We start from the raw sequence: 23,852 nt of genomic DNA on the forward strand, positions 1-23,852 counted from the left end.
CGGGCACCTGGGCACTTATGACAGGCATGATCGAAATGTAGCAAATGAATGACCATGACTCCCGACTCCCGAGCCGGTGCGGGGAAGAGCTCCAATGTGTAGCGGATTGTACGAGTAGATACCGTAATATTGCTAACATACTAGTAATATGTACATGATACCATAGAAAATAGTAGAATAATAAAATCACGTACAACGTACTCCGTATAACATTATAATATTATAATATAGTTCAATAATGGTACGGAATACGATGCGCCCCCATCTCCCAAACCTGTGGGCTCACCTGTGGGCTCGTCTGTGGCTGTGGTTCTCTGCTGTGCTTCGGTGGATCTCTCGGCAAAACTTAATGGAAAAGTGGTTTTCTCTTCTACACCGTAGAGAGAACTGAATATATATGTACAATAGATAGTGATTCTTTTCAAGATCTTTACTATATTCCTCAAAAGGTCTCTAGTAGAATGTCTCTGATCTGTTTCAATCCTGCAAGTGTTCCAAGTGTTTCTATAAAAAAGTATAGAACCATGGCGCCATTTTCCCCCCTGAGCGGGAATCGGACCAATCAGAAAATGAGAACTCCACAGTTCCCGGTGGGAACCGTGGCACTGTCTTCGCCCCCTTTGGAAATGTCGCAACACGGCTTTTTTGGATTTTTGATTTTTGATTTTTGATTTTCTATATTTACTATTTTGTTTACGATGGGAACTGGAATGGTTCTACGCGAGGAATGTACTCCGTAGCATTACGGAAGATCGTGGCTTTGTTCTGCCGCGTCATTGGATAGTCAGATCTTTGAGACATCCATGGATATCTGATCACAGTTGCTTTCTTTCCACATGGACTTCAACTTCCATTGTCTTTATACAGCAGATCATACTGTATATGTAAATAGTAAGAGTCATGACTCGAGCTTATATTTTTTTACTAGGAATACAAACACAAAAAAACACGAAACCCAAAAATTACAAGTCATCTAAGTGTTACGGGACTAAAATGTTGATGTCTCTCTGATCCACTTTTGGTCTTTTTCCGAATTCCATCAGAGTACCCTTGGGTGTTTTCTTTTTCCCTCTTTTCTTTTCTCTCTTTCTGAAAGATATCACACAAAACACAACCTTTGGAAGCCATGTTGATTTCATCTGCGTCGAACAGTTCCTATTCCTCCAGCGTCTCATCCGAGCACCTTTCTCCATACCAACATCCCCCCACATCCACACTTTCACTGAACACCCGCCGTACCCCAATGACTGTCAAGTACCCTCGGTTTTACTCCTCCCCCGTGGATCAGGAGACAGACTCAACCCCTCTACAACTCTATGGCCTAGAGCAGCGAGAACCCTCCATCTACAGCAAACCTCCCAAACTACTCCGCCGAGTCTCCCATGTCCTGGGCGATATCCGCGAAGACTTGTCGATGGACGCTCGCCAAACCACCGAAAAGCTCAAGCGTCGCTCGACCATGCTCTACGATGGGCCTTCTACTGCTCCTCCAGCTCGCTCCGAGGCTCCGATGACATCCCACGGACCCCCGCGGTCGCGGCCAATGTCCATCATCTCCTTCGATAACTGGTCTTCTCCGACACGAGGAATGAGCCAACGACTCTCCCGCCGGTTGTCAGTCTTCTCTTCGCGAAGTAAGCCTACCAGCTCCAAGGGAGCCAGCATATCTTCGCCGAATTTGATCGGTTCATCGACCCAATACGGCAACAGGAGCCAAGCTTCGTTCATTTAATGACCGGAAATATCAGATGAGACGATCAAAAAAGGAAGGCATTGCCACTGTCATCTATGATCATGGGATCGACGCTCGAATCGTCGTGCAATACACGGCTATTCATACATACATGCGCAAGGGGTGTTCCGGTATAACCATTCTCATTTTTGCAACTTTCTCTTTTCTGCGACTGCTATATCCATCAGATTTTTGGGTGGACAGCGATCTTTTTCATTATATTAATCGCTCGTTCATGTTTTGGGGTTTTGTTACTATCTCTTTGCTTGACTTGCGCATAGCTCGGTGTTTGGGATTATGGCTTTTTTTTGATTCTTCGATTTATTTTGAATATTTTCTTTTTCCCCTTGACATATCAGAATAATTTTATCATATACAGAACCCCTTGAACACTACATGACTCTCGAGTCCCAAAAAAAAAAACAAAATAGAACGCTAATTGCGCCACCATGCAGTCGGCATTTCACTCAAAGCTAAGCAATTGCCGGTAGGCTAAGGTTAGTCCGTTAGCCAATGCCTAAAAATAAAGACTGAAAACGTCCGAGATGATTTTAAATGCGACCGTTTAATATACAACATATATGAAACAGGATAAATTGCCTCGGACTCTCACCAAGTATGTAACCGTCTCCGCAAAGGTGATGCCAAGATGGGAAGAATGATCGATACGGTAAATTGGCTGCCGTGTTTGGCATGGCCCTTGTCGTTTGTTGAGAAGAATGACAGGGGTCTTACAGGAACAGACTAGGATCAAAAGGAGTGATTGGGTTACTTAGCACCGTATCTGGTGTCGTTTCTTTGCTTCGACTTACACTCATTTTCTTACTATGGTTGGTGCTATTCCGTATATCCGTTTGCGAGGTATGCAAATAGATCGAACAGTTGGGATCAGACCCATTACTCGAACAGCTAACAGCTATTCTTGCATGTATTTGCATCTCCAGTCCTTCCTTCACTATATACTATACTTATAGCTTCCCAAAGTCTATATCAACGACAGTCCATACTCACCTCTGCCTCTCTGCCTCGGTCCATTCTACATGGTCTGCTGCCTCAACTGGCATAACTCCCTTGCTAACAGCCGTTCTTTCGAACTCTTCATCTTCCCGCTCAATGTACTTCTGTGGGCGTTTTCGGCAGATGGCGTCCGGATCTCCAGTCACAATCAAGGATGGGTTGGTGCGGTAATAGGCATCAAGATCCTCGAGACTCCGGTTGGCTACAATGACAGTGAGTAAAGAAAAACAACAAGGGACAGCATCTGAGCGTACCTGTCTCCGGGTAGAAGAAGTATAGGATAGGTAGGAAAACGGCATTGGACACCGTCCAGACAATCCAAAACTTCCAGCCAATACTTTGAATTCCGATCGGGGTGATCTCCACAACGATGAAGTTCGTGATCCTATAATCTTGTTAAAAATCAACAGCCAATAAGTGTACCCACACTCGGATACGTACCAGTCAGTGGCAGTTGCAGCTGCAGCACCCTTTGTCCGCATAGGTAGGGAGTTGATCTCAGTGGGATACAACCAAGGCACCCCGAGCATGCCAATACCAAAAGCCCCATAATAAAGGAAGAAAAACGCGACCGAGGCATTACCGTATACACTACCATTGTCACTAGTCGCAGAATACCGAAGCAGAACAGTAATGACGAGGAAGCACACGAACTGCCCAAACGTCGAGAGAAGCATTAAACCACGGCGACCCATACGCTCAATCAAAAGCACGGCAATACCCGAGAAAAACAGGTACGAGACGGCGTTGCAAGCTGACAGCAATCGAGCCATCTTCTCCGGCAAACCAACCGATTTGGTCAGTACAGTAGGCATGTAATAAGACATGATGTTGATACCGCCGAACTGCTGCATAAACTGACTGCCCACACCCAGAAAGATTCTGCGCAGTGTTTTGGTGTCATTTTTCTTGTCTTTCTTGAGGAGGTCGCGCCAGCGCACAGCGTTCTGGCGCTCGTATTGAATACTGAATGCGATTTCGTTGCGCTGGGTTATGACCACGGGGTCGTCGATCGGCTTTGCTTCGAGGCAGCTGAGGACTTCAATTGCCTCTTCTTCTTTGCCATGGGCGAGGAGCCAACTATGAGTATATCGTTAGACGAGATCATCATCAATGAAAGGATTGGCGTGTATACTTACCGAGGAGACTCCGGCAGCCAGGGCGTTGTACTCCACAGAATGAAGAAGAAGAAGAATTGGAATGCAAGTGGGAATCGCCAGGCTACAGAGCCGCCTGCAAATGATAGCCCATAGTTGATCCAGTTGACAAGACAGAAACCGGCGATGTTCATCATCATATCTAGGATTACCAGCTTTCCGCGCCATTTCGTCTGGGAGGTTTCGGTCTGCCAGATTGGGGCTGTAGCAGTGTTGATACCTATTTCTCGTCAGTTTACTACGTTTTGGTTGGGCACAATGATCTTATTTACCATTTCCAACACTATAAGAAATGTTAGAAGATGCTAAGCGTGCTGAAGAGAACGTTACTTACCCTAATACGATACGACCAACGAACATCTGCGCCAAACTAAACGAACTCGTCTGAAGAATAGCCCCTACTGCCATGATCGTAGTTCCCAGCAGAATAGCATTCTTTCGGCCCAGACGCTCACCGATGGTGAAGGCGACAAGGGCCCCAAAGAAACAGCCAATATCATATATCGCAGTCACCGTGGACAGGGCCGTTGTCTTCGTAGGTCCGACGAGATCGTGGCTGACAAGAAAATTTTGTGTGATCACGACGCCGCCTAGATTGAATTAGATGTTAATGTCATGGGCAGTTTCTAGAGTACATGTACTCACTGAACACTCCTTGATCGTAACCAAATAAGGTCATATCGGTTGCGCATGCCACCTAATACCAAACATGTCAATCGATTTCAACCAAGGTCTATATTCTTTTAGTCATACCGTAATCCAGAATGTTAGCCATCCACCTGTTAACCCGAAGTAGGGCTTTCTCTTCTGCGCGACAGTAGTCATATCGGAAAGTAAATCAAAGAGACGAAATCCCCGCACCGTACCTACTTATTAGTGGGACTTCATTCCTTATATACCGGTGCGCAAATAGCCTAAATACCCAATTCCACGAATATATATGCAAGGGATTTGCCGATTCAAACGGGGAATGATCTCCCGAGGTCGGCTCCGCTCCGAATTCCGGGGAAGATGTGGGGGAAAGTTCGAGGAATGAAGCGATTAATCCAAAAAGAGTATCCCGGAGGACGTGATCGTCTTCTTTTGATACCGCATCTAGTAGAGTGGACTCAGATTCAATAGCCGATGTTCTTGCGTCACTGGTCGGCTGAGAGGCTGAAAGAAAGAGTAAATCATTTATCATTGCCTTTTATCCACTCCAATAGGCATTATATTATTAGGTATATTCCAGCCTGATTACGAATGATATAGAATTTATAGACTGTCAAAGGGGTCTTTGTCATTAGAATATCCATCTTCAGGGCTAAGATGGGGCTGTTAGCCGTAAAGGCATCCTTCTGACATATTCCATCTTGTGGCAGTAATGAACCAAATGTTAGGGCTGTCATTAAAAAAGAGATATGTAGGCCAAGTACGGAGCAGATCTGAAAGAGATACAGATATGGTATAAGCGGAACTACTGCTTTACGCAGAGCCTCTATATGTCATATGTATTTCTAGGGCAAATGATAGAATTCCGAATACTACTCCTCTAGCGCCTAATCCTTGCCTATGTATTGCACAGGTGATTCTTTTAAACAGATGATATTGCATGTCTCATGAGTAGATGGTATAGGGCTATAAGCCACAAGGAAAATTTAACCAGGGAAACACCGTCTGAAAAACACCAGAATCAACCTGCAAGGCATCTGAGATGGAATGCAAGTTCAAACGCAACCTTCTGATAGCAAGAAGGTACGTCTGCCAAAATCCAAAATAATCCAAAATCCAAGTCCCACGTATAATACGCCATAGTAATCCCCACCCCGAGTCTAGAACATGGAAACCAGTCCATGCAGCCCGGAGATGCATGTGCAACCGGCATCGCATCTCCATCCCCCGGGTCCTGCCCTATCTAGCCGTAAACCTCAGATCAAAGAGTCACGCTTTCGAGATCACGCATGACAATACCCATTTGAGCCCGCTTGGCCGCCTCGGCAACAAGATTGAAATCCTGCAGAAAGGGCGCGGTGGCAGTTGGACCCCCAAGACCATTTATCTGATGGGGATAGGTATCGGATGTGGCCGCCGGAGCGGGGGCTGCATTCGTTGGTAATAATGCATGGGTGTTGGCTGCGGGGGCGATGGGAAGGGTGCTCGGGTTGGATGTGTTGCCAATTGCTTGTGACAAGGGTTGCATGGGAGGGGCGGAGGCCTGCGGGGAACAGGCAGATTGTAGCGAGGGCGAAGAGAAGACCTGCCTGGTTGCACTCGATGCGACTTCTAGGGTACTTTGAGCCTGGGCTGCCATATTGGACTGGCCGGTTGAAGGGTCGAGGGTTGAGGAGGAGGGCTGGGTGAGAGGTGCTTGAGGGTTGTATGTTGTTCTCAGGGTCGAGTCCATGACGTGACTAAAGCGGTCCGATCTTCCCAATATGTAAAAAGAATAGGTCGCAATGAACGTGGACTTGGGTATGATGGGTTAACGGGGGGAGAGGTTGCTTCTATGGACAGATAGATATGCGACGGGGGATGTGAAGTGGAAAAGAAAGCAGAGTGGCGTGGCAAGGAAATCGAAGCCGCTCGAGGATGCAAATCGGGCTAAGACGAATTTAGCCGGGGGAATTTCCACTAGAGACCAAATTTCAGAAGAGACAAAAAGAGAAAGACTGAACGGAGTAGTCCGATGGAAGTCAGAGATCAAGTCAGAGATTTCCACTTCATCTCTCCGATGACATTTCAAGCCAAACTGCCAGTTTTTCCCTTGATCCCGAGGTTTGTCCGGGTATTGTATGGTATTGATACTGTATCTCCACGCTTATCTCCACAATATTCCATACAAATGCTAAGTACCTGTATGTACCACGGGTAATATAATACACGTGACTCTATATAGTGTAGCAGTCACAGTACTTACATATATACAGTGTACTAGTAGTATTTCTCTTTGTTAAGTATCTTAGCATTTGAAAATATCAGGCAGTCCATTGTCTGACTGTGAAAATGCCCGCTCCAAATCGCGAAGCCGAAAGATCCGATAATCAGCCCACTATAGCCCATGTACATATCCTGATGTGATGCCTGAGGCAACAATGAGGGGAGATCATCCCGATAAGAAATTTGATAACTGATATCGAATATTTTTTCCCCTCCAAGCATTGAAACCCTATACTACCATGGACGACGAATTTGATGCGGGGAATATGTTCCAGGACCCGGAAGGGTACTATCCTGAAGATGAGCCGCCCACATTTGCCGAGCACACTATGCTATCAGGTCAGAAAGTGCCCGTCCGTCTTGTGGGCAGCCACCCCCTCTATGTATGATACCAGTGAACATGACTAGCCGTGCTGCCTACTGACAGACCTTGACAGGGAAATCTGCTATGGAACGCTGGCCGAACCAGCTCTCACTACATTGAGGAGCACACCGAGGATCTCATCCGAAACAAGGATGTCCTCGAGATTGGTGCCGCAGCAGGCGTTCCCAGCATCGTGAGCGCCATTCAGGGCGCCCGGACAGTGGTATTGACCGATTATCCGGATCCAGATCTAGTTGGAAACATGAAGTACAACGCAGAGCTGTCGGCCAGTGCCATTCCCGCGAGGGAAGACGGAAAGCCCCGCCTCCACGTCGATGGATACAAATGGGGCAGCGATGTGAGCCCGCTACGGGCGTATCTTCCCCCGGCTGCCGATGGTTCACCATCCTTGTTTGACGTCTTGATCATGGCGGATGTGGTATACAGCCACCGCGAGCACCCAAATCTGATCAAAACCATGCAGCAGACTATGAAGAAGGACCCGAACTCTGTTGCTCTGGTTATCTTCACTCCCTACCAGCCTTGGCTGTTGCCCAAGACTGAACAATTCTTCCCGTTGGCTGAGGCGAGCGGTTTCAAGGTCACCAAGATCTTTGAGAAGGTGGTGGATGCGGTGCTGTTCGAGAATGACCCTGGCGTAAGTCTATATTTTGATGAAATTCCATTGGAATCATGGCCTGGGGCTGACCCTTTGCAGGACGAAAGGCTCCGAAGAACCGTGTTCGGATATGAAATCCGATGGGCGCAGGATCAATTGGAGGATTCATCCAAAACTGTTTGAGCCGTTGATTTGATACCCCCGGCCTACTTGGAACGATGACATGATTACATGACAAAAGTTCGATAGAATTTATATGCATTGAGATCGAGATCTGTTCTAGAAAATAGAAATACATGTACTATCTCTGTATAGTTAAATAGGGCACCTGAACTAAATATCTCTGCCTTATACTTCAGGCCTCAATTTCACTAACTAACTATGCAGCAGCCTTCCACTTTTGCTTTTTCTCCCTCATCCTGTGTCCGTATCAGCTAATAGTAGCCAAGTACGATTATCATATCACTTAAGGAAATGATCATAAATATCGAATATCAATGGCAGAGCATATACTTCGTAGATGGTTCGGACGTAGATGCGGGTCACATGCCACACCCCGCAAAAAAAAAAAAAGTCCGCCAGAACAAACTCTGCAACAACACAACGATGCCGGTAGGTCGAGGACCCCCTTACATTCTGCAATCAAATCTGACAGATATATATTCAGCTCGTTGTTTTAACGGGATACCCATGCTCCGGTCTTACCCACCGCGCTAATCAACTCGCATCTCTGTTTGAGAAACACCAAGATGAAGTATTCGCAGCAGCAGAAGCAGGCGCGCAGGTCTCCTTGAAGTCTCGGTACAAGGTACATGTGGTCGCTTCACACGATTCCTCCCATCCACGGATTGTCTACGACCATGCCCGCACCGAGAAGGAGGCGCGTGGTGTCGCCTATGCGAGAGCCAAGCGTGTGCTCAAGAGGGACAGCATCGTCATTCTTGATGGGATGAACTATATCAAAGGATGGAGGTACCAGCTGTGGTGCGAGGCGAAAGCTGCACAAACGACATGCTGTGTGGTATGAGACCGGAACCTGCAAAATGAAATGCGACACCCAAGGGCTGACAAGTCTGATATAGGTTCACGTCGGGACACCGGTCGACCAGTGCGTCGCCAACAATAACGCCCGACTGCGCCGAGACGCCCGCAAGGAAACGGATCCAAAGACAACGGATTCGCAGACCTCCAAGCCCCAAGATACCCCCGCATCCGACCCCGCAGAGACTACCGAGGACACCGAGGAGGCTTACCCACCTGAACTACTCAACAACCTCATCTTCCGCTACGAGGAACCAAGCACCCACAGCCGCTGGGATAAGCCTCTGTTCACAGTTCCCTGGGACGACCCAGAACCCCCGGTAGCAGACATCTTCGCAGCCTTGACAGGCGTAGTCCTCCCATCAACCGAAGCCCCCACCGAAACAGCGATCCCAAGGCTAACTGACTCCCTCGCATCCACCACCATCTCAGACGTCGCCAGCACAGCAACAGGCACTCGAGGTGGCGGCCGCAGTGGACTCTCAGCACGCGCCCGAATCGTCCCGCACCAAGCCACCGTGCAAGCAGCGGCAACAGACTCGAACGCAATGTACGCAATGGAAAAGCGGACGTCGGCAGTTGTGACTGCAATCCGCAATTTCACGCAGACCTACCCTTCTGCGGAAGTAGCACTTGCGCAGAGCAATCGCGCCGATGCAATCGCCATTGACGTGCCGGAGACAACTGTTCCCATCCTTGTTCCGTCCCATGTTGCCCTAGGTGGAACAACAGAAGAACTCGCCGCTGCTGGTGGGGTTCTGGCTCTGCCGCGACTGCAGAGGCTGCGTAGACAGTGGATTAGCTTGAACAGGTCGTATATTGGTCGGGGTCATGGTGGTGGAGGCGGTACGCTGGCGGCTGATCAGATTGGAGATGCATTTGTACGATTCCTCAATGCTGAGTTCTCAGGTGAGGTTGCGGAGACTGCAGAAGAATAGAGGCTTTGCATTTGATTATGATCAGATAGATTAGATGTCTTTTTTTCACTACTAGAAAAAGTCGGTTGGTAGTTATGAGATAACGAGGTTATGACTTCTACATGTCTTTTGTTTTCTTGCAGGCTGTACATTCAAGGATTCAAATGTTGCAAAGTAAAAAAGTCATTCGAAAACAAAATACAAGAACGCAACACTATCTATCAACATTGAATATCAACAAATCAAAATCCAACCAATTGTTGGACTGTACATGGCTATCTCTCTTCACTGTCGTTCGTCCTTTTGTGAGACACTCCCGCATTGCTGTTTCCTCCGCATCAGTTTCGGGTCTCTTGTGTCATTTGGGGTGGTTTTATCCATGGATCTGAAGTGCAGCCCAAGAAGCTGAGAAGCCCTTGGCACTGAATCCAGATCCCCATGTGGTGAGCAGCTTGCGATCCGTGATCAACAAGCTCTCGATCGTGGGCTGGGGTTCCACGCTGGTCCTATCCAGTTCCTGGCCGTAATATCCATTTTTTGGAATCGGGTTGTCCTTGTCCGATGATGAGATCAGGCTGAGACAATCCTTTGGCCGACGTTCCACTTGTATACTCGCAAGCAATCGCACTGGGTTTCTCCATGTTATTGAAAGTGCCTGGCCAGCAAGCAGCACGGTCTAGCCGCGGAGTGAAAAGGAAATCAAGAAAAATTCCTCCCGTGATCTCTGTCCGTTATCGTTTAAAAGAAATCTGCTGTTCTCCTCCGGGACGGAGGCCTACAGCTCCTTAACCCTTCAGGGCAATCCATTGGACATGTGGGAAACAGCCTGGCTGGCCTCAATCTGGCGGTAGTTTAGACCCAAGGTGAACAGTTCCTGGAAACTGGCGTTGACCTTCTCGTGCATGGTAGTATCCCGAGGGGAAATGTTACCCAGCTCCTCGAGCAGACGCGAGCGGCACTTGATGAAGTTCTGCTCGGCGTTCTGGAGGCGCTGTCCAAGGCTAGCCGAAGTCTGGGTGGCCTTGATGGAGCTAGCCTGGGAGTGGACAGAGCGGGTGCGCTTCATGGTGGGAGCCGCGGTGGCACCGGTGACTCTCCTCTTGCGGCCAGTGGGTTCCTTCTTTTTGATCTGGCCAGCGCCGGGCGAGGTCTCGGGCGAGCTGTGGCGCTCAGAAGTGGCATAGTCATGCACGCGACGCATGTGGTCGTAAAGGTTCCATCTCCTTGGGAATCCATTCCCGGGAACGGCACGTTCACAGCCCTCCCACAGGCAGAGATGGGGGTTATCTCCATGGCCATGTAATCCGTGGGCTTCACGCTCATGGCGGAACAGACAGGCGTTGGAAGAGAAGCGCAGCTGGGCATCAATGCAGGCGGGGACCTTGCAGCGGTATGGCTTCAGATGAGAATCCAGGTACTTGCTATTAGTTGATATCGGTTAGCTGGGTTCAGATTACACCAAATATTTCATCGCGGGAGGACTTGCTGGTAAGCGCATTTTTGCGTGGTTGGTGGGTGGTTGCAGGGTTTCTCTCCAGTGGCAAATGGGCAGTAATATTTCCCGTCGCTGTGGGTGGACATGGAATAATACTGGTGCTCTCGCGGGTTGCGACTCTCAACACTTTCCTTGGATCTCTGGCGGGTTGGCTCTCTCACTGGGAGGGTTGGGAAGAAATCGGGATCAGTCTTTCCTTGGTGCTGAGAAACAGCTGGCAATGCTGAACGGCGGGACTGCTTTGAGGGTCTGATGGTCCTGTGATATGGTGGTTAGGTTTCTGATCAATTATTTCCTTCTTCCGGTGTATCAGTCGCTCTGGCACTCACCTGTTGAGATCCCTGTCGTTAAGAGAAGAGCTGGGAAACAAGGGCTCCGCTGGGTTGAGTCCATGGGTCGTTGCAATGGGCGATGTGGTAAAGTCTCCGAGGAGCGCATCATCAGGGGCCATGAATGAAGTGTATCCCGCGTGTGAGCAAGAAGAAGTAACAGACATATCATTGCTAGCGTCGGTCAGTGGTGGAGAGACCGGGGCGGTCTGGAAAAGACCCGGCTGGAATTGTTCCATGGTGGTTCCTGGGTAATGGGCATCATGCATCATGGGGGTCCATGACTCTGGGCCTGTGATATAGTGGCCGTCCTCGGTACTGTGAGAGCTGTGTCCGATAGAAAGAGCATCATCTGGCGTGCCATTCCCGACACAGACATCATTTTCAACAGAAGAGAAATCCAGGAAGGAGTTATATAGATCCCGGGACATTTCATGGTCATTCATGTCAGGGACTGCTGGGAAGTCCATGCCTGGGTACATAACATCATTTGGTCCGACCGTGGGGGTCATCAGCTGCTGAGACAGCGAGAAAGAAAGCATGTGCACCTCGGATGACTCTTGTTTTGTGATGGCCTGGTCAATAGATTCTTGGTGGTTCATTGTCCAGTCTTTCATGTCCTGTGGATTTCCATGGGCTGTATGGCTCGAAATTTCATCATCCTGGATTGATCTTGAGGCCATATTTGAGATTCCTGAAACCATGGAGGTATGCATGGGCTGTGAGATAGAGACTCGTTCAGAGTCGCTAGTGGTCCTTGGAGACATTGTGTGTGTGTAGTTGTGTGATAAAAGAAAACACTGTAAACCAAGAGTTAGTATCTACCACTCGTCATCGAACAATGAAATAAACAAAGCAGAAAAGGAAAAAAGTGACACGAAAAAAAAAGAAAGAAAAAAAAAAAAAAAAAACAGGATGTCCATGGTCCAGAAGTGCTTGAAAGACCTAGTGAGAGTCAGTAATAAGGCCAGGAGTCGTGTCACAATTAGTTATACGCACCAAAGTCGCTTTTGTGGGGTTGAAATTCCTTGGCCGATCAGGGATTATCGCAAGGTCCTGGTCACAATCTGTCGCGTCTATGTTCGGGTCCAGGCCCGTTGTCAATCCAAGGGAGTGCTAAGTGGTGCAAGGGCGAGGAGAAACAGTTTCATGTGGCCAGTTACTATTTGGTTCAATGTTGAAGCAGCATCATCATCATCATCCAGGTAAGTCCAGGTAAGTAGAAGAAAGTCGTTCATTTTTGTGACCAGGTCAGGTAGGTACACAACGGCCAAGTTCCATAATGGTCAAAGGACGAGATTGAAAGCGGATGCTTCAACAGGCCATATTTCACAGGGAGCAAGCACATTAGCTTGAAAGATTCCTCGGTTGATTCCTCGGGGTCAAACGGATCCATTATTGTTGGTAGAAAGTGGCAATAGTAGCATCAGATTTCCAGGCAAAGAGTCATAATTTCAAGTCCTTAAGTGGTTCATTCCAGGGGCGTTGTTCCAGAGGCAGGGTCCAAGGGTATATCATAATCCGCACTCAAAACTCCGGTCTTAGAGTAGAGGCAATGTGAAAAGAAATATCCGTGGCAGTAGTCCAGTGGCAGTGGAAGCCAGGCGATTTGAGTGTGCAACATTAAACACATCTCAAAGAGATTCACTCAGCAAATGCTGAAGGCAAGTATCCTCGGCAGTGGTTCCTATTCATGGTCGCCAAAAAAATTGGCCAAAGTCCGGGAGTGGGAGAAGGTCTAAGGTCCTTGGGTCCTGGGCAATAGGTTGTCGAGATCCTTGGCAAGCACAGTTGATAATGGTACAGGTCCGGAAGACAAAGGAAAGAAAAAAACAACGCATAGGAGAACCAATTGTAAAGAAAATGTGGCGGGAGCTACCTATTGTGTTTGTCGAGATGGGCAGACTAAAAAGAAGCCTGGGAGATAACAAGAAACAAAATCCTGTCCGGGAAGTATGTGGCAGAGAGAAATCCTTGTGGCAGTGATTGTATCAAAAACCAGGGAGTCTTGGGTTAAGAAAGAAGTTGTCCTTGGTCCAGGGACTGAGTTGTTGTGTATGTGTTGAAGAGGGGTATATATAAAAGTGATACACAAGGTATTGATTGCAGTAAAATTGATATCCAGAGTTAAGGAGGAAAGAAAAAGAAGAATCAGAATGAAAGAGGGGGATCAGCGGCCTTTTAGCACACAAAAAATTCGAAAGCTCGGACTTTGGAGGGTCTGTGGGCCATCAAACATGGCGTGTGCATCGTGCAGGAGATGAGTGCGCTGTTGGCATCCTGAGAGCCAGTGCCTACAGACTGGCGGTGATGGCATCTGCAGATTAGGGGGTGTTCGCTTGACTGAGTGGAGGGATATCTACTAGCGGTGAGACGGGCTCGGCGTCTTGAGTGCTTGGCAAGAAGTATGATTGGTGATAGGAGACAGGCTGACGCTGTGGGATGATGTCCGAATTGGACGATCGGCAGATTGGCTCGCGTGTTCGATGAGATGTACAACTTGGTTGCACCTGGACATGGATTGTATGGACCAGAGGATCCCACGTCGGAGTGGCCCGGGAAGCAGACCTGCAGCATGAGGTCACCTTGCACAGCGTCAAGACTCGAACATGTATGTTGTAGTACGGAGTATAATGAAGCAATAATAAATAAAATAAATGATAAATGTGATTGTAAATGTAAATAATCCAAGAAATGAATATATATAACTAAGATTACTGGACAACGGGACGGGGCGAGCCAGAGAGCCAGACCCACGTTGGGCAGCAATGCAGGCAGGCAGGCAGTTTTCCTATTTTCGGGTCTCTTTTTCTTTTCAGTTAGCCAAGTTCAAAAGAAGTGTTGTATGAAAAAAAATGAATATCAAGGTTGACAGGATCAGAAAATGAAAGATGGAATATGTTTTCGTTCAACAATCCGAAGATCTCAGGTGAACTATGCTTTAAATATTGTTTGTTCATCACAAAAGGCGAAATGAAATGCCTTTGGGAAAGAAAGGAATAAGAGTAAAAGGAAATAATAGGCTTACCTGTTAGCGGAAATTGTCGGAGATGAGTTGTCATGAAACACAAGTCATATTCGAGGTGATGGCAGTTCTGCCAGTCTGGAATATGATTGACGGAGAAAAAGAAGAAGCCCTGGAGGAAAGAAAATATTTTTTGTAGGTGATATCACGTGTTCTTGGTTGAGGTTTGTATTGTTTGCACTGTTTGTTACTGTCTTGAGCAAACACCCACATAGTACCTAGGTAGGTATCACATATCCTCCACTGGCGTGGGCTTATCCACTCTCCATCCTTCATTCCTTGGCATAATGAATTGGACAGGCGGCCAGCTGCAACGTCATCACAATCGCTCAGGCCTGTTGACCAAAAATCAGAGGCAGAATTTCGCCAAGTCGAGACTCCAAAAGGGCACGGTCATCACCCCGCCTTCGCCATTCCGGGACCTCCCTGATATTGGATTCAAGGGTCCGAGCACTAGGGTCAAGGATGAGGAGGCAGAGACAAATGGGCATCAGTCAGTCCAGAACTGTTGATTGCTTTGACTTTGCTTCCGCCAATCCATGCTGGCGTCCTTGTACTAATCCGTGATCGCGCTGATTCTAGAGTTACGGAAGAACCGGTCTCACATTTGACTGGTGGTCAGTCCTCTCATAATGACAATGACTTGACCGACGTCAAGCGCCAACTGCTGAAGGAACCCGATTGGGCAGCCGTTTCTGTTACACGTCCACTCGAGCTTTCATTTACCTCCGTGGAGGAAGTCGAGCGGTTCGGCAAGCGACGAAAGCTAAACGACAAGGACAGAAAACGGCTGGTAGCAGCTAACAACAACGGGTCTACTTTCTTTGAGCGGCCCAGGTCTCAACGAAGATGCAGAAATCCATCCTCGGTGATCGATACCATTGAAGAAGACATCCATTTTGAGATCAACGGTCGACCAGTGGCGCCATCCAATGACAGCTCAGGGGTAGTTATGAGCAGCATGTCATCACAGTCAATGCTACTTGACCATGAAGGATCTCCTATTATGGACCAGGACCTGGAGAAAAAGAATCAGACAGCTACCTGGATTACCAATCTCTTTCCCCGTTCTCAATGACCTTAGGGCTGAGCTATCCCGCGCAGTGTATAATATTGAACGCTCATTTTCAGAAAGATGAAGTCAGATGAATGGCATTTGTTCTCGGAATCGATATATCAGATGGGTGTCTAGGGAAGCATTTGTCTCTCTCGCTCCCTGTGGAGCATGCTAGCTACATAGACCAACAGTATCATGGCAGTGCCGTTAGATCTTCCGAAGAGGCGAGAAAACCACCGTTATAGGCAGTGGGCGGTTAGGGGACTGAACGTCTAAAGTCATAATAAGACGGCGTTTTTCTGACCTTTAAGCTGGTCATTTTTGTCGGTTCTACAGGTTCTCCAATTCTAGTAATTGTTCATGCTCCCTGCATAGAGTATATCTACCTGTTTCCTGTTCTATAGATCCAAATTACCGCATTCGGTCATCACATGATTGGTACCTTCCCAAACAACGTCATTTCCGTCTCCACAATCGTCTCCGCCTGGGCAGATCCAACCTTGGAAGGTTATCAACGACATCTAGAAGGTCCCCTGTCAATCCATTGTTCAATAATGCGTTCTATGACACTGTTGGCCACACTGGCCACCAACGCTCTCGCAGTCGCGCTCCCGTGGCAGTCCGCCACAGATGCAGCCAGCGGAACCCAGCTTCCCCTCGTGATCTGGCATGGTCTGGGCGATGACTTCGAACGCGAAGGGCTCACTGAAGTTGCTAAGCTAGCTGAATCCACCAACCCAGGCACATACGTGCACCTCATCCGACTAGCCAAGGACGGCAGCGGAGACCGCTCCGCAACTTTCTTCGGCAACGTAACGGAGCAAGTCGCCCAAGTCTGCGAACAGCTTGCCGCGGACCCAATCCTCAGCACAGCACCCGCCATCAACGCGCTAGGATTTTCGCAGGGTGGCCAGTTTCTACGTGGGTACATCGAACGCTGCAATAGCCCGCCCGTCCACAACCTCGTCACATTTGGCAGCCAGCACAACGGCATCTCGGCATTTGAGTCATGCGCCATCGACAACTGGTTCTGCAGAGGGGCGGAGGAACTACTACGATCAGGACGGTGGACGAGCTTTGCGCAGTCGCGCGTCGTGCCGGCGCAGTACTTTCGTGACCCGGAAGAGCTGGATGCGTACCTCGAGCACAGCAATTTCCTAGCGGATATCAACAACGAGCGCGTGGTCAAGGACGAGACGTACAAGAAGAATCTGGCGTCGCTGAATCGATTTGCGATGTTCATGTTCGAGGATGATACTGTTGCCGTTCCCAAGCAGAGTGCTTTCTTCTCCGAGGTTAATTCCACTACTGGGGAAGTAACACCTCTGCATGAGAGGCCGATCTACAATGAAGACTGGCTGGGGCTGAAGCAGCTTGACGAGCAAGGGAAGCTGCACTTCAATACTTCCCCTGGACAGCATATGCATCTGTCTGCGAAGACCCTGCGCAAGGCTTTTACTCAGTATTTTGCTCCGCTGGAAGAGTCGCGTCCTTCGAGACCGGGTCTCGTTGTGCAGCGCGGGCTATGATCGTTCTCTCTTTCTCTTGGCTGTTCTCTTTCATTATATGATATCCCAACTATGTCTGCTTCATCTTTTACATACTAGCATCGAACTCGAAGTCCAACCCTATGCCGCATATGGCTGGTTGGTTATACATGTATCAAACTACGATGCCTTGCCATGTTCGTTTTAGCACCGTCTATTTTTGTCTACCGACAATGTAGCTAGATACACACGCTGCGACTCCCCATCGCAAGCTAATAAATGAAGGAAATGTGAGTGCCGACAGACAAAAGAAGAGCCTGTGCGTTCGAAATAAAATATGCAAGTGGAAAAGAAAAAGATAACAAGGATAGACACCGAACCGAAGCAAGATAACCGACAAAGCAGAAAGGACATGCGTATCTCGAACACGCTGTGGCTTTACCACGCAGCAAGTCGGCATTCAACAACAGCGAAGACAAGATCAATGCAAGCAAGGGAAGGGGGGGCGAAAAAAGGGGGGAAAAGAACCTATGACAGAAAGAAATTATATATACATAGGAAGAACCAGGGAATAGAAATGGCTGCAAAAATGCCTGGAGAATAATGCAAAGGTGCAAGTCGAACACAGAAATCAATAGGGTGGCCGGCCGAGGCCTCCACTGACCTGTCGTCTGCTGCTAGGTCCGTTCAGCGGAGCCTTGGAAGCAGGTTTAGCCGTTGCTGGGCGGTTTCCATTCGTCACCGTGGTCTTGTCGGGCGAGAGGAACCCATCCAAGAGCTTCCTCAGTTGGTCTTGGTGGTTGCCATCCAGGGCATTGGACTCATAGTCACTTAAGAGTTCGGGGATTCCAGCCGTGGCAAGGCTGTGGTTGGACCGGGTCTTGTTGCGGTTTAGAGGCTTGTGGTTTAAGGCGCTGGCTTCAGCCTTGTCTCTTACCAGAGACGATTCAGAGGGACCTGGGGCGGTGGATGGACGATCATATGAGGTCAGCGAGCGCTGTGAGTCGTTCGGGAAACCACCTGGGATTGACAAGCCCACTGGGATCGGCGGGACGGGAGGGATTTCTGCGTTTGAATCAACGCGATTCTCGGGTGGTGCATTCGAAGATTCGTAGGTTGGGGCTTTGTCGCCTGATAGGACAAATGCCGCGGCCGAAGCGCGGGGTGTTTCCGTTCCATCTTCATGTGTTTGTTGACTCTCTGGTCGGATTGACGTAGCATCTCCATCTATCTCGGAAACAGAGAAGTTGCCACTCATCATGCTTTCGCTCCCGGAAGAACTGATACTGGCATTCGATGCGTCAAGTCTTCCACGCAATGGACTGAGACGTCGAGCATGGGAGTCGTTAGTAACTGAAAGCACGCGTCGAAGCTCATTGACACGAACAGGTGAGCCTTTGCTCGAGCCATGGGGTGACGAGCCTGATATCTCCGGAATGCTCATGCGGCGGTGATATTGGGAGCCGGCAGGCGAGCCATTTGTAACCCCGTTGGTTTGGTTGTTGCGAGCATTTAGAGTAGCACGGGAGCCATTTATCGATGACGTCCCAGTGCTTTCCTTATCGACAGCTGCCAAACATGCCTCGCGAGACCACGGAGACAACATATGTTCTTTCACGACGGCTGGAAGGCCGCCCTCAGCCTGGGATTTCACTGCTGCTGTGGAGTGCCCAAGGACCGGGAATTTGAATCCTCCTGCTGGAGCAGAGGTTGAAGGACTTTGTGGAGGAGACGAGGTTGATTTGCGATAGTGCTCCTCGATCATATTGACAAGTCCGTCGACATCGCAGAAGGGCGTCAATGGAGGTGGGGAGGTGGAGTCATTGTCAGACCGCTTTACGCTGTCAAAAACAATGGCATAAAGATCGACTGGGGGCAGGCGGATTTTGGAAAGCCAATATCCCTTACCCTGCCGCTGTTGAATCTCATTACTTATCTCAAGACCCACGGGGGAGGACTGCATGTCGAAATGCTCAGACAGCGCAAGAAGGTATCCGTGTATCAAGCTACCAACGTTGACGCGAGCTGCGAAGGAACTCAGATCTGTAGATGTAAACAAGTCGTCTTGCAATTTAAGGACCATAGGAAGACCGAATTGAGCAGCGTTCACCCCAAGGTTCTCCACAAGATTTGCAAGAAGTAGGTGCAACAGGAGAATCTCAGCGTCCTCGGTTGCTGCCTCCAGTGCAGCATCGTAGATAGCCAGGTGCAGAAGGCGGAGGAAGTTCGAGTGTGCCACCAGCGCCACTTTGTCCCGCTGGTTCCCAGGAGCCGAGGTACCTCGTCGAGTCGACCTATCCACCTGCTCGGAGTCTCTTTTGGGGGTCGTCTTGATGTACTTCGGTGTATCTAATCGCACCTTGAGATCGCTCACATTGGTCTCGACCTGCAGCCATAGTAGAAATGCATCGGTATAGGCATAGCGAACATCACGATCCACATCACGAAGAAGTACCTGGGTTCCTTCCCATACATGGATTGCGACTGGACTTCTAGATTCTGCGCCAGACATGGTTGCTGGCGTTTTTGAATTAGCCACAACCAAGATAGCCTTGACGGCTCGGAGAGCGGTCAGTTTGGCACGGGGATGCGAGAAGGTTTCTGTGCTTGCTTTCTCTCCGTTTGTCTCAGATCCGGAATTTGTTGAGCCCTCATGTGCCACCCCTGACTCGTGAACGGTTGCCAATGTGGAGGGCGCGGAACTATCATGGTGGGTATTAAGCTTGAAGCGCCTGAGAATAGCCTGCATCATGTCTGCAACTTGGTCTCCATAGTAGATGTGCGTCGCAAGATCCCCAATACACTGTTCCAGTAGCGTAAGAAGATCCTGTCGTCGGGGAGAGATTTGAACGAGTTCAGCTTGAGGGTTTGGTTTCTTCTCTGATTCTGCAGACCCAGTACGCTCTGAGGGCGAGAGTATATCAGAAGCGTAGTGCATGAGTCCAAAGAGGATGTCCATGACGCTGAGCCCAATCATGTTCACAGAAGATCTGAGAAGCCAATCCACCACAGAGAGAATGGTGAATGACGACTCTAAAGCATCCTCCTTGGGGCTTGTATCATGGAGAATCTCCATAGCTGTAATCAATATGATAAAACGAACTTGCACCGGACACCAGTTCGTAATGAGTTCGATCAGAGATGTTGCCCAGTTGCCTGTTTTCCCTTCGATGAGTTGGACATGCTTTTCGCTCTGTGGGAAGCCCTTGCTTGAGATGAATTGTAGAATGACCGTTACTGCAGTACGGATCTGGCCCCGGTTGCTTCCCGAGACGATGGTTTGCTCGAGGCAACGTAGGGCCAAGAGCCGAGCGTCCAGTTCCGCCTTTCGATCCGCGTCAGCGGCGGACTGGGCTGCCAGCTCGGGGTCACCCTCTACTGTGTCCACTGTGTGCACCGTGTTGACACTCATTCGGCGGGGTTTGTGTCCCTCACGCTCATTCGGGTCAGGTTCGGTCAGCTTGGCCTTCAGTGTCGTAAGAAGATCCTCATCTTCAGAGTAAAGGTTCTCCAGAATAACCGGCAAACAGAGCTTCAGCGAGACTCCTCCATCAGCAGCCAAGGTCTCCGAGCTAACCACAGCTTTAACAGCTCGCAGTCCCGCATTTCTCCATCGGATGGCCACCTGTGGGCTGAGATTTGTATTCGGGTTGGATGTAAACCCCGGGTCCGCAAAGCTGGTGTAAGTTTTGACGACTTCTCGGTATTGATGTGCGAGGCCCTGGTCAGCCGCGATGGCTGCGACGTCCTGATGCTGGCAGAACACTTCGAAGGTCACAATCGATTCCTCGACCATATTTATGTCATTGGATCGCAGAACGGTATCGATTACGGTCATGACGGATCGGGCGTAGATAGGAAGGTCGCGAGGAACTTTTTCGATAAGCGCAGCCAGGATATGCAGCGCCACCTGAACATTCCTGTACAGTGAGATCAGTCAGCCATTCGTCTTGTCGAGTCCAATTATCCGGGCGATTCGGGTCTGCGCTCACCCTATTCTGCGTCTCCAGACATCTCGGGCAACTCTCTTCTCCAGGAAACCGCCGACCTTGGTCAACTTGCTGCGGCGCGTGCTCGTATAGTACAGCAGATAGGAGAGTTCACTGGGATTCGGCCGGACCTCCGACACCCCCTTCTGGTATTTGGGATAACATTTCAAGGTCAAGACCTGGTGCTTTGGCCGACAAGACTGGCGAACGGACTCCATTGGAAATGTATGTTGTAGTGCCGCATGCACTTCCGGGTCTACGAAAGAGCGCGACGGACTTCGTATTAAGTGAGGCGGAAGATAAATTGGAGACAAGCCGTGCTCGAGGAAGGGCTAGCGGAAGGCCATGGGGGGACGTTGGGATGTCCGAAACGGCGCAACGTGGATGACAACGGTTTGATGAGGTACGGAGGACCCGTGGACGGAGTAGTTCAGGGCCGATCACCAGGGGGTGGGGCTCCGTTGTAGAAAAGGCACCGGGATCCTCCAAGCATTTGAATGTATCAAGTGAAAAGGAATAAGAATTGAAAATGGGAGATGATAGAAGAAGAGAAAAGAGTAAAACAAGATTGGGCTGAGTCTTCGGGTGTTAATTCTATCCATGGATATTCTACTTGATGATCATCTTTCCCTTAGGTATACATATAGGTATTTTAGGGCCTATCCTTTCATATATCTTTTCTATAATCTACAGAATCGGCTCGAAACTGAGATAATATTGCTAATTGCAATTGCCTTGGTCACCTCCATTGTATAGGGAGTGTGGCGATACCCTCTTCAAAAGGTTTATTGTAGGTATACAACAGAACAGGAGAGAACTTCCCCCAGCATCGCTCGGTCCTTTCCCCCGCAATCCTCTGCCACTGTCGTCAGAGCCAATGAGGGACCTTTGAAAAGTCGGGGGATCGTTGGGGGGCGTTCAACAATTCCGGAGCCTCGGGAGCATGGGAATCCTCGGTCGCACATGAAGCACATTCACACAGCTTCCATGCTCAACTTTGCCATGAGCCGAGTTCCCAATGAACCCACCAGAGTATAAATTTGATGTACAATGTAGATCTGCATGGGCGCCGTGTGTTTCTTCGTATCTTCGTATCTTCGTATGTTTTGCAACCCAGGAAAGAAGCACATCCCGGTCGCATAGAGCATAGGTTCGGAATTTAAGCCCGTCAGGTCTTTTGATTCTGACTATCTTCCTGCTTTTCCCCTGCCGTGTCGGTCTCTGTCTGAGCTGGCTCAGGGACACTGACCCCTGCCAGACCTTCAATGACCTGGGGTAGAATAATGTCACGGCGGAAGGTGTCCTCCTGGAGCAGTCGAAGCGCTCGCAATGTGGGACCAGGATGGGTAAGAAACTGAGAGTACTCCGGTGTCTTCCAGTAGGAGTAGAGGTAGGCTAGGTAGGCTGCAAATGCCTGGGCGTCTGGCGAGGAAGAACCATCGTCATCGTCGGCACGAGAGATACCCAGGAGATTGGGATAAGTGACTGCCAGGTGTGACAGATAGTAAGGGTTGGCGAGAGATGAGACGAATTCAAGTTCGAGAGTAAAGCGCGGGTTGGTCAGGGTTGGTGAATTCTCCATGGTGTAGAGGAGCCTGGGAGTGAAATGGCAGAAGCTGGTGAGAGCCCTGGAGCTTCCAAGGTGAGGTTGTACGGAGGAGTATAGCGTCCATGAATGTTAAAAGTCTACAAACATCGAAGTATACAAATCTTTCAACTTCAGCTCTCATGGAATTTCGACTATCAACTGAACTACTTCTCTTCCTCTCCGCTTATCCATATTCTCACACCACACCCCTCCTTCCCCTCCTTCTTCTTCTTCTCCTCAATCTCCTTCGACTCCATTTTCTCCAGAAGCCCAGCCCTCTCCAATGCCGGCCTAGCGCACTCCTGAGTCCAGCGAGAGACCTTCACCCCAGCTTGGGTGGAGCCCGGCAAAGTCAAACAAGTTGTCTCAAACCGCAGATTCTCCTTGACTACCCCCAGCGCCTCGTCCCAACCACCAGGATAGTTCTGGGTAAGGGTAGTGCCTATGAGCACTGGGCCTTCTCCTTCTTTCGTGACCTCATGAGCCCCGATTTTCGTACGAGTGTAGCACAAGTGGGCGCCGGCATCTTTAGAGGCAATGTAGTGAATGTCGCCGGTGTGTTCTTCGGTTTTAACGTAAATGGTCCAGTCGCCTTCTGGGCAAGAGTGGTCGAGTTTGTATTTGACAATGTAGACATTGTGTCTTTGGGGCTGCGTCAAAGCAACATTAGCCATGGCGTCGGTGATGTTCTTCGTGGTGTTGCTGGTGGTGTTCATGATATAAAAAATCACTTTCAAGGCTTTTCTTTGTATAATTCAAGTAGAGAGAGCTCGATCAGTAGACTTGGAGATGACATGGAGACAGATATACACGGCGTATGTCCACTCTTAAATATCTTTGTTTCTCCTCCTGTTTCTATTTCTGTTTCTTTTTTCGAAAGAGATAACAACAGCGCCTTTCCATTGTTTGAGGTCTGTTTCAGTCTCCCAAGCTAATACTACAACTTCAATATTGCTCTATCTATAGAAGCTAGCCTATAAGTCCACAGATACCAATAGATTCCATAAACAAACTGTACACATAGTAAGACAACAGAATCAACGAATCAGTCTCACCCCTTCAACCCCCTTAAGCCACTCTGCCGTTTGAGTTATTGGCCAGTGCTGCGGCGAAGCCGGA

At 49.0% G+C, this 23,852-nt stretch overlaps 11 protein-coding genes across 11 annotated transcripts; 5 read left to right on the top strand and 6 right to left on the bottom strand.

Annotated features, from left to right (window-relative positions):
* Nucleotides 1-1,243: 1,243 nt before the first annotated feature.
* N7489_008436 (uncharacterized protein) lies at nucleotides 1,244-1,732 on the top strand (the record flags this gene model as incomplete). The annotated part of the gene is made up of 1 exon (XM_056714186.1): nucleotides 1,244-1,732. The coding sequence occupies one exon, from the start codon at nucleotides 1,244-1,246 to the stop codon at nucleotides 1,730-1,732; it is 489 nt and encodes a 162-aa protein (XP_056561808.1).
* A 1,007-nt stretch (nucleotides 1,733-2,739) lies between these two features.
* N7489_008437 (sugar porter family MFS transporter) lies at nucleotides 2,740-4,731 on the bottom strand (the record flags this gene model as incomplete). The annotated part of the gene is made up of 8 exons (XM_056714187.1): nucleotides 2,740-2,951; nucleotides 3,004-3,134; nucleotides 3,191-3,829; nucleotides 3,889-4,126; nucleotides 4,179-4,189; nucleotides 4,241-4,496; nucleotides 4,552-4,603; nucleotides 4,660-4,731. 8 exons carry the CDS (start codon nucleotides 4,729-4,731, stop codon nucleotides 2,740-2,742), a joined length of 1,611 nt encoding a protein of 536 aa, XP_056561809.1.
* A 1,087-nt stretch (nucleotides 4,732-5,818) lies between these two features.
* Nucleotides 5,819-6,289, bottom strand: N7489_008438 (uncharacterized protein; the record flags this gene model as incomplete). Its single annotated transcript, XM_056714188.1, has 1 exon — nucleotides 5,819-6,289. One exon carries the CDS (start codon nucleotides 6,287-6,289, stop codon nucleotides 5,819-5,821), a length of 471 nt encoding a protein of 156 aa, XP_056561810.1.
* Nucleotides 6,290-7,061: 772 nt separating this feature from the next.
* efm7 (putative nicotinamide N-methyltransferase Nnt1) lies at nucleotides 7,062-7,988 on the top strand (the record flags this gene model as incomplete). Its single annotated transcript, XM_056714189.1, has 3 exons — nucleotides 7,062-7,205; nucleotides 7,260-7,844; nucleotides 7,905-7,988. 3 exons carry the CDS (start codon nucleotides 7,062-7,064, stop codon nucleotides 7,986-7,988), a joined length of 813 nt encoding a protein of 270 aa, XP_056561811.1.
* A 423-nt stretch (nucleotides 7,989-8,411) lies between these two features.
* Nucleotides 8,412-9,784, top strand: N7489_008440 (putative RNA polymerase II Elongator complex associated protein Kti12; the record flags this gene model as incomplete). The annotated part of the gene is made up of 3 exons (XM_056714190.1): nucleotides 8,412-8,417; nucleotides 8,473-8,826; nucleotides 8,888-9,784. The coding sequence occupies 3 exons, from the start codon at nucleotides 8,412-8,414 to the stop codon at nucleotides 9,782-9,784; spliced, it is 1,257 nt and encodes a 418-aa protein (XP_056561812.1).
* A 772-nt stretch (nucleotides 9,785-10,556) lies between these two features.
* Nucleotides 10,557-12,354, bottom strand: N7489_008441 (putative C2H2 finger domain protein; the record flags this gene model as incomplete). The annotated part of the gene is made up of 3 exons (XM_056714191.1): nucleotides 10,557-11,184; nucleotides 11,250-11,516; nucleotides 11,588-12,354. 3 exons carry the CDS (start codon nucleotides 12,352-12,354, stop codon nucleotides 10,557-10,559), a joined length of 1,662 nt encoding a protein of 553 aa, XP_056561813.1.
* A 2,545-nt stretch (nucleotides 12,355-14,899) lies between these two features.
* On the top strand, nucleotides 14,900-15,690 carry N7489_008442 (uncharacterized protein; the record flags this gene model as incomplete). The annotated part of the gene is made up of 2 exons (XM_056714192.1): nucleotides 14,900-15,105; nucleotides 15,195-15,690. The coding sequence occupies 2 exons, from the start codon at nucleotides 14,900-14,902 to the stop codon at nucleotides 15,688-15,690; spliced, it is 702 nt and encodes a 233-aa protein (XP_056561814.1).
* Nucleotides 15,691-16,223: 533 nt separating this feature from the next.
* Nucleotides 16,224-17,198, top strand: N7489_008443 (palmitoyl-protein thioesterase family protein; the record flags this gene model as incomplete). The annotated part of the gene is made up of 1 exon (XM_056714193.1): nucleotides 16,224-17,198. One exon carries the CDS (start codon nucleotides 16,224-16,226, stop codon nucleotides 17,196-17,198), a length of 975 nt encoding a protein of 324 aa, XP_056561815.1.
* Nucleotides 17,199-17,787: 589 nt separating this feature from the next.
* On the bottom strand, nucleotides 17,788-21,363 carry N7489_008444 (uncharacterized protein; the record flags this gene model as incomplete). The annotated part of the gene is made up of 2 exons (XM_056714194.1): nucleotides 17,788-21,076; nucleotides 21,149-21,363. The coding sequence occupies 2 exons, from the start codon at nucleotides 21,361-21,363 to the stop codon at nucleotides 17,788-17,790; spliced, it is 3,504 nt and encodes a 1,167-aa protein (XP_056561816.1).
* A 950-nt stretch (nucleotides 21,364-22,313) lies between these two features.
* Nucleotides 22,314-22,727, bottom strand: N7489_008445 (mediator of RNA polymerase II transcription subunit 31; the record flags this gene model as incomplete). The annotated part of the gene is made up of 1 exon (XM_056714195.1): nucleotides 22,314-22,727. The coding sequence occupies one exon, from the start codon at nucleotides 22,725-22,727 to the stop codon at nucleotides 22,314-22,316; it is 414 nt and encodes a 137-aa protein (XP_056561817.1).
* Nucleotides 22,728-22,897: 170 nt separating this feature from the next.
* Nucleotides 22,898-23,449, bottom strand: N7489_008446 (uncharacterized protein; the record flags this gene model as incomplete). Its single annotated transcript, XM_056714196.1, has 1 exon — nucleotides 22,898-23,449. The coding sequence occupies one exon, from the start codon at nucleotides 23,447-23,449 to the stop codon at nucleotides 22,898-22,900; it is 552 nt and encodes a 183-aa protein (XP_056561818.1).
* Between the last annotated feature and the right edge of the window lie 403 nt (nucleotides 23,450-23,852).

The sequence above is a fragment of the Penicillium chrysogenum genome, assembly GCF_028827035.1.
Source record: "Penicillium chrysogenum strain IBT 35668 chromosome Unknown utg000005l_segment0_segment0, whole genome shotgun sequence".
Lineage (NCBI taxonomy): Eukaryota > Fungi > Ascomycota > Eurotiomycetes > Eurotiales > Aspergillaceae > Penicillium > Penicillium chrysogenum.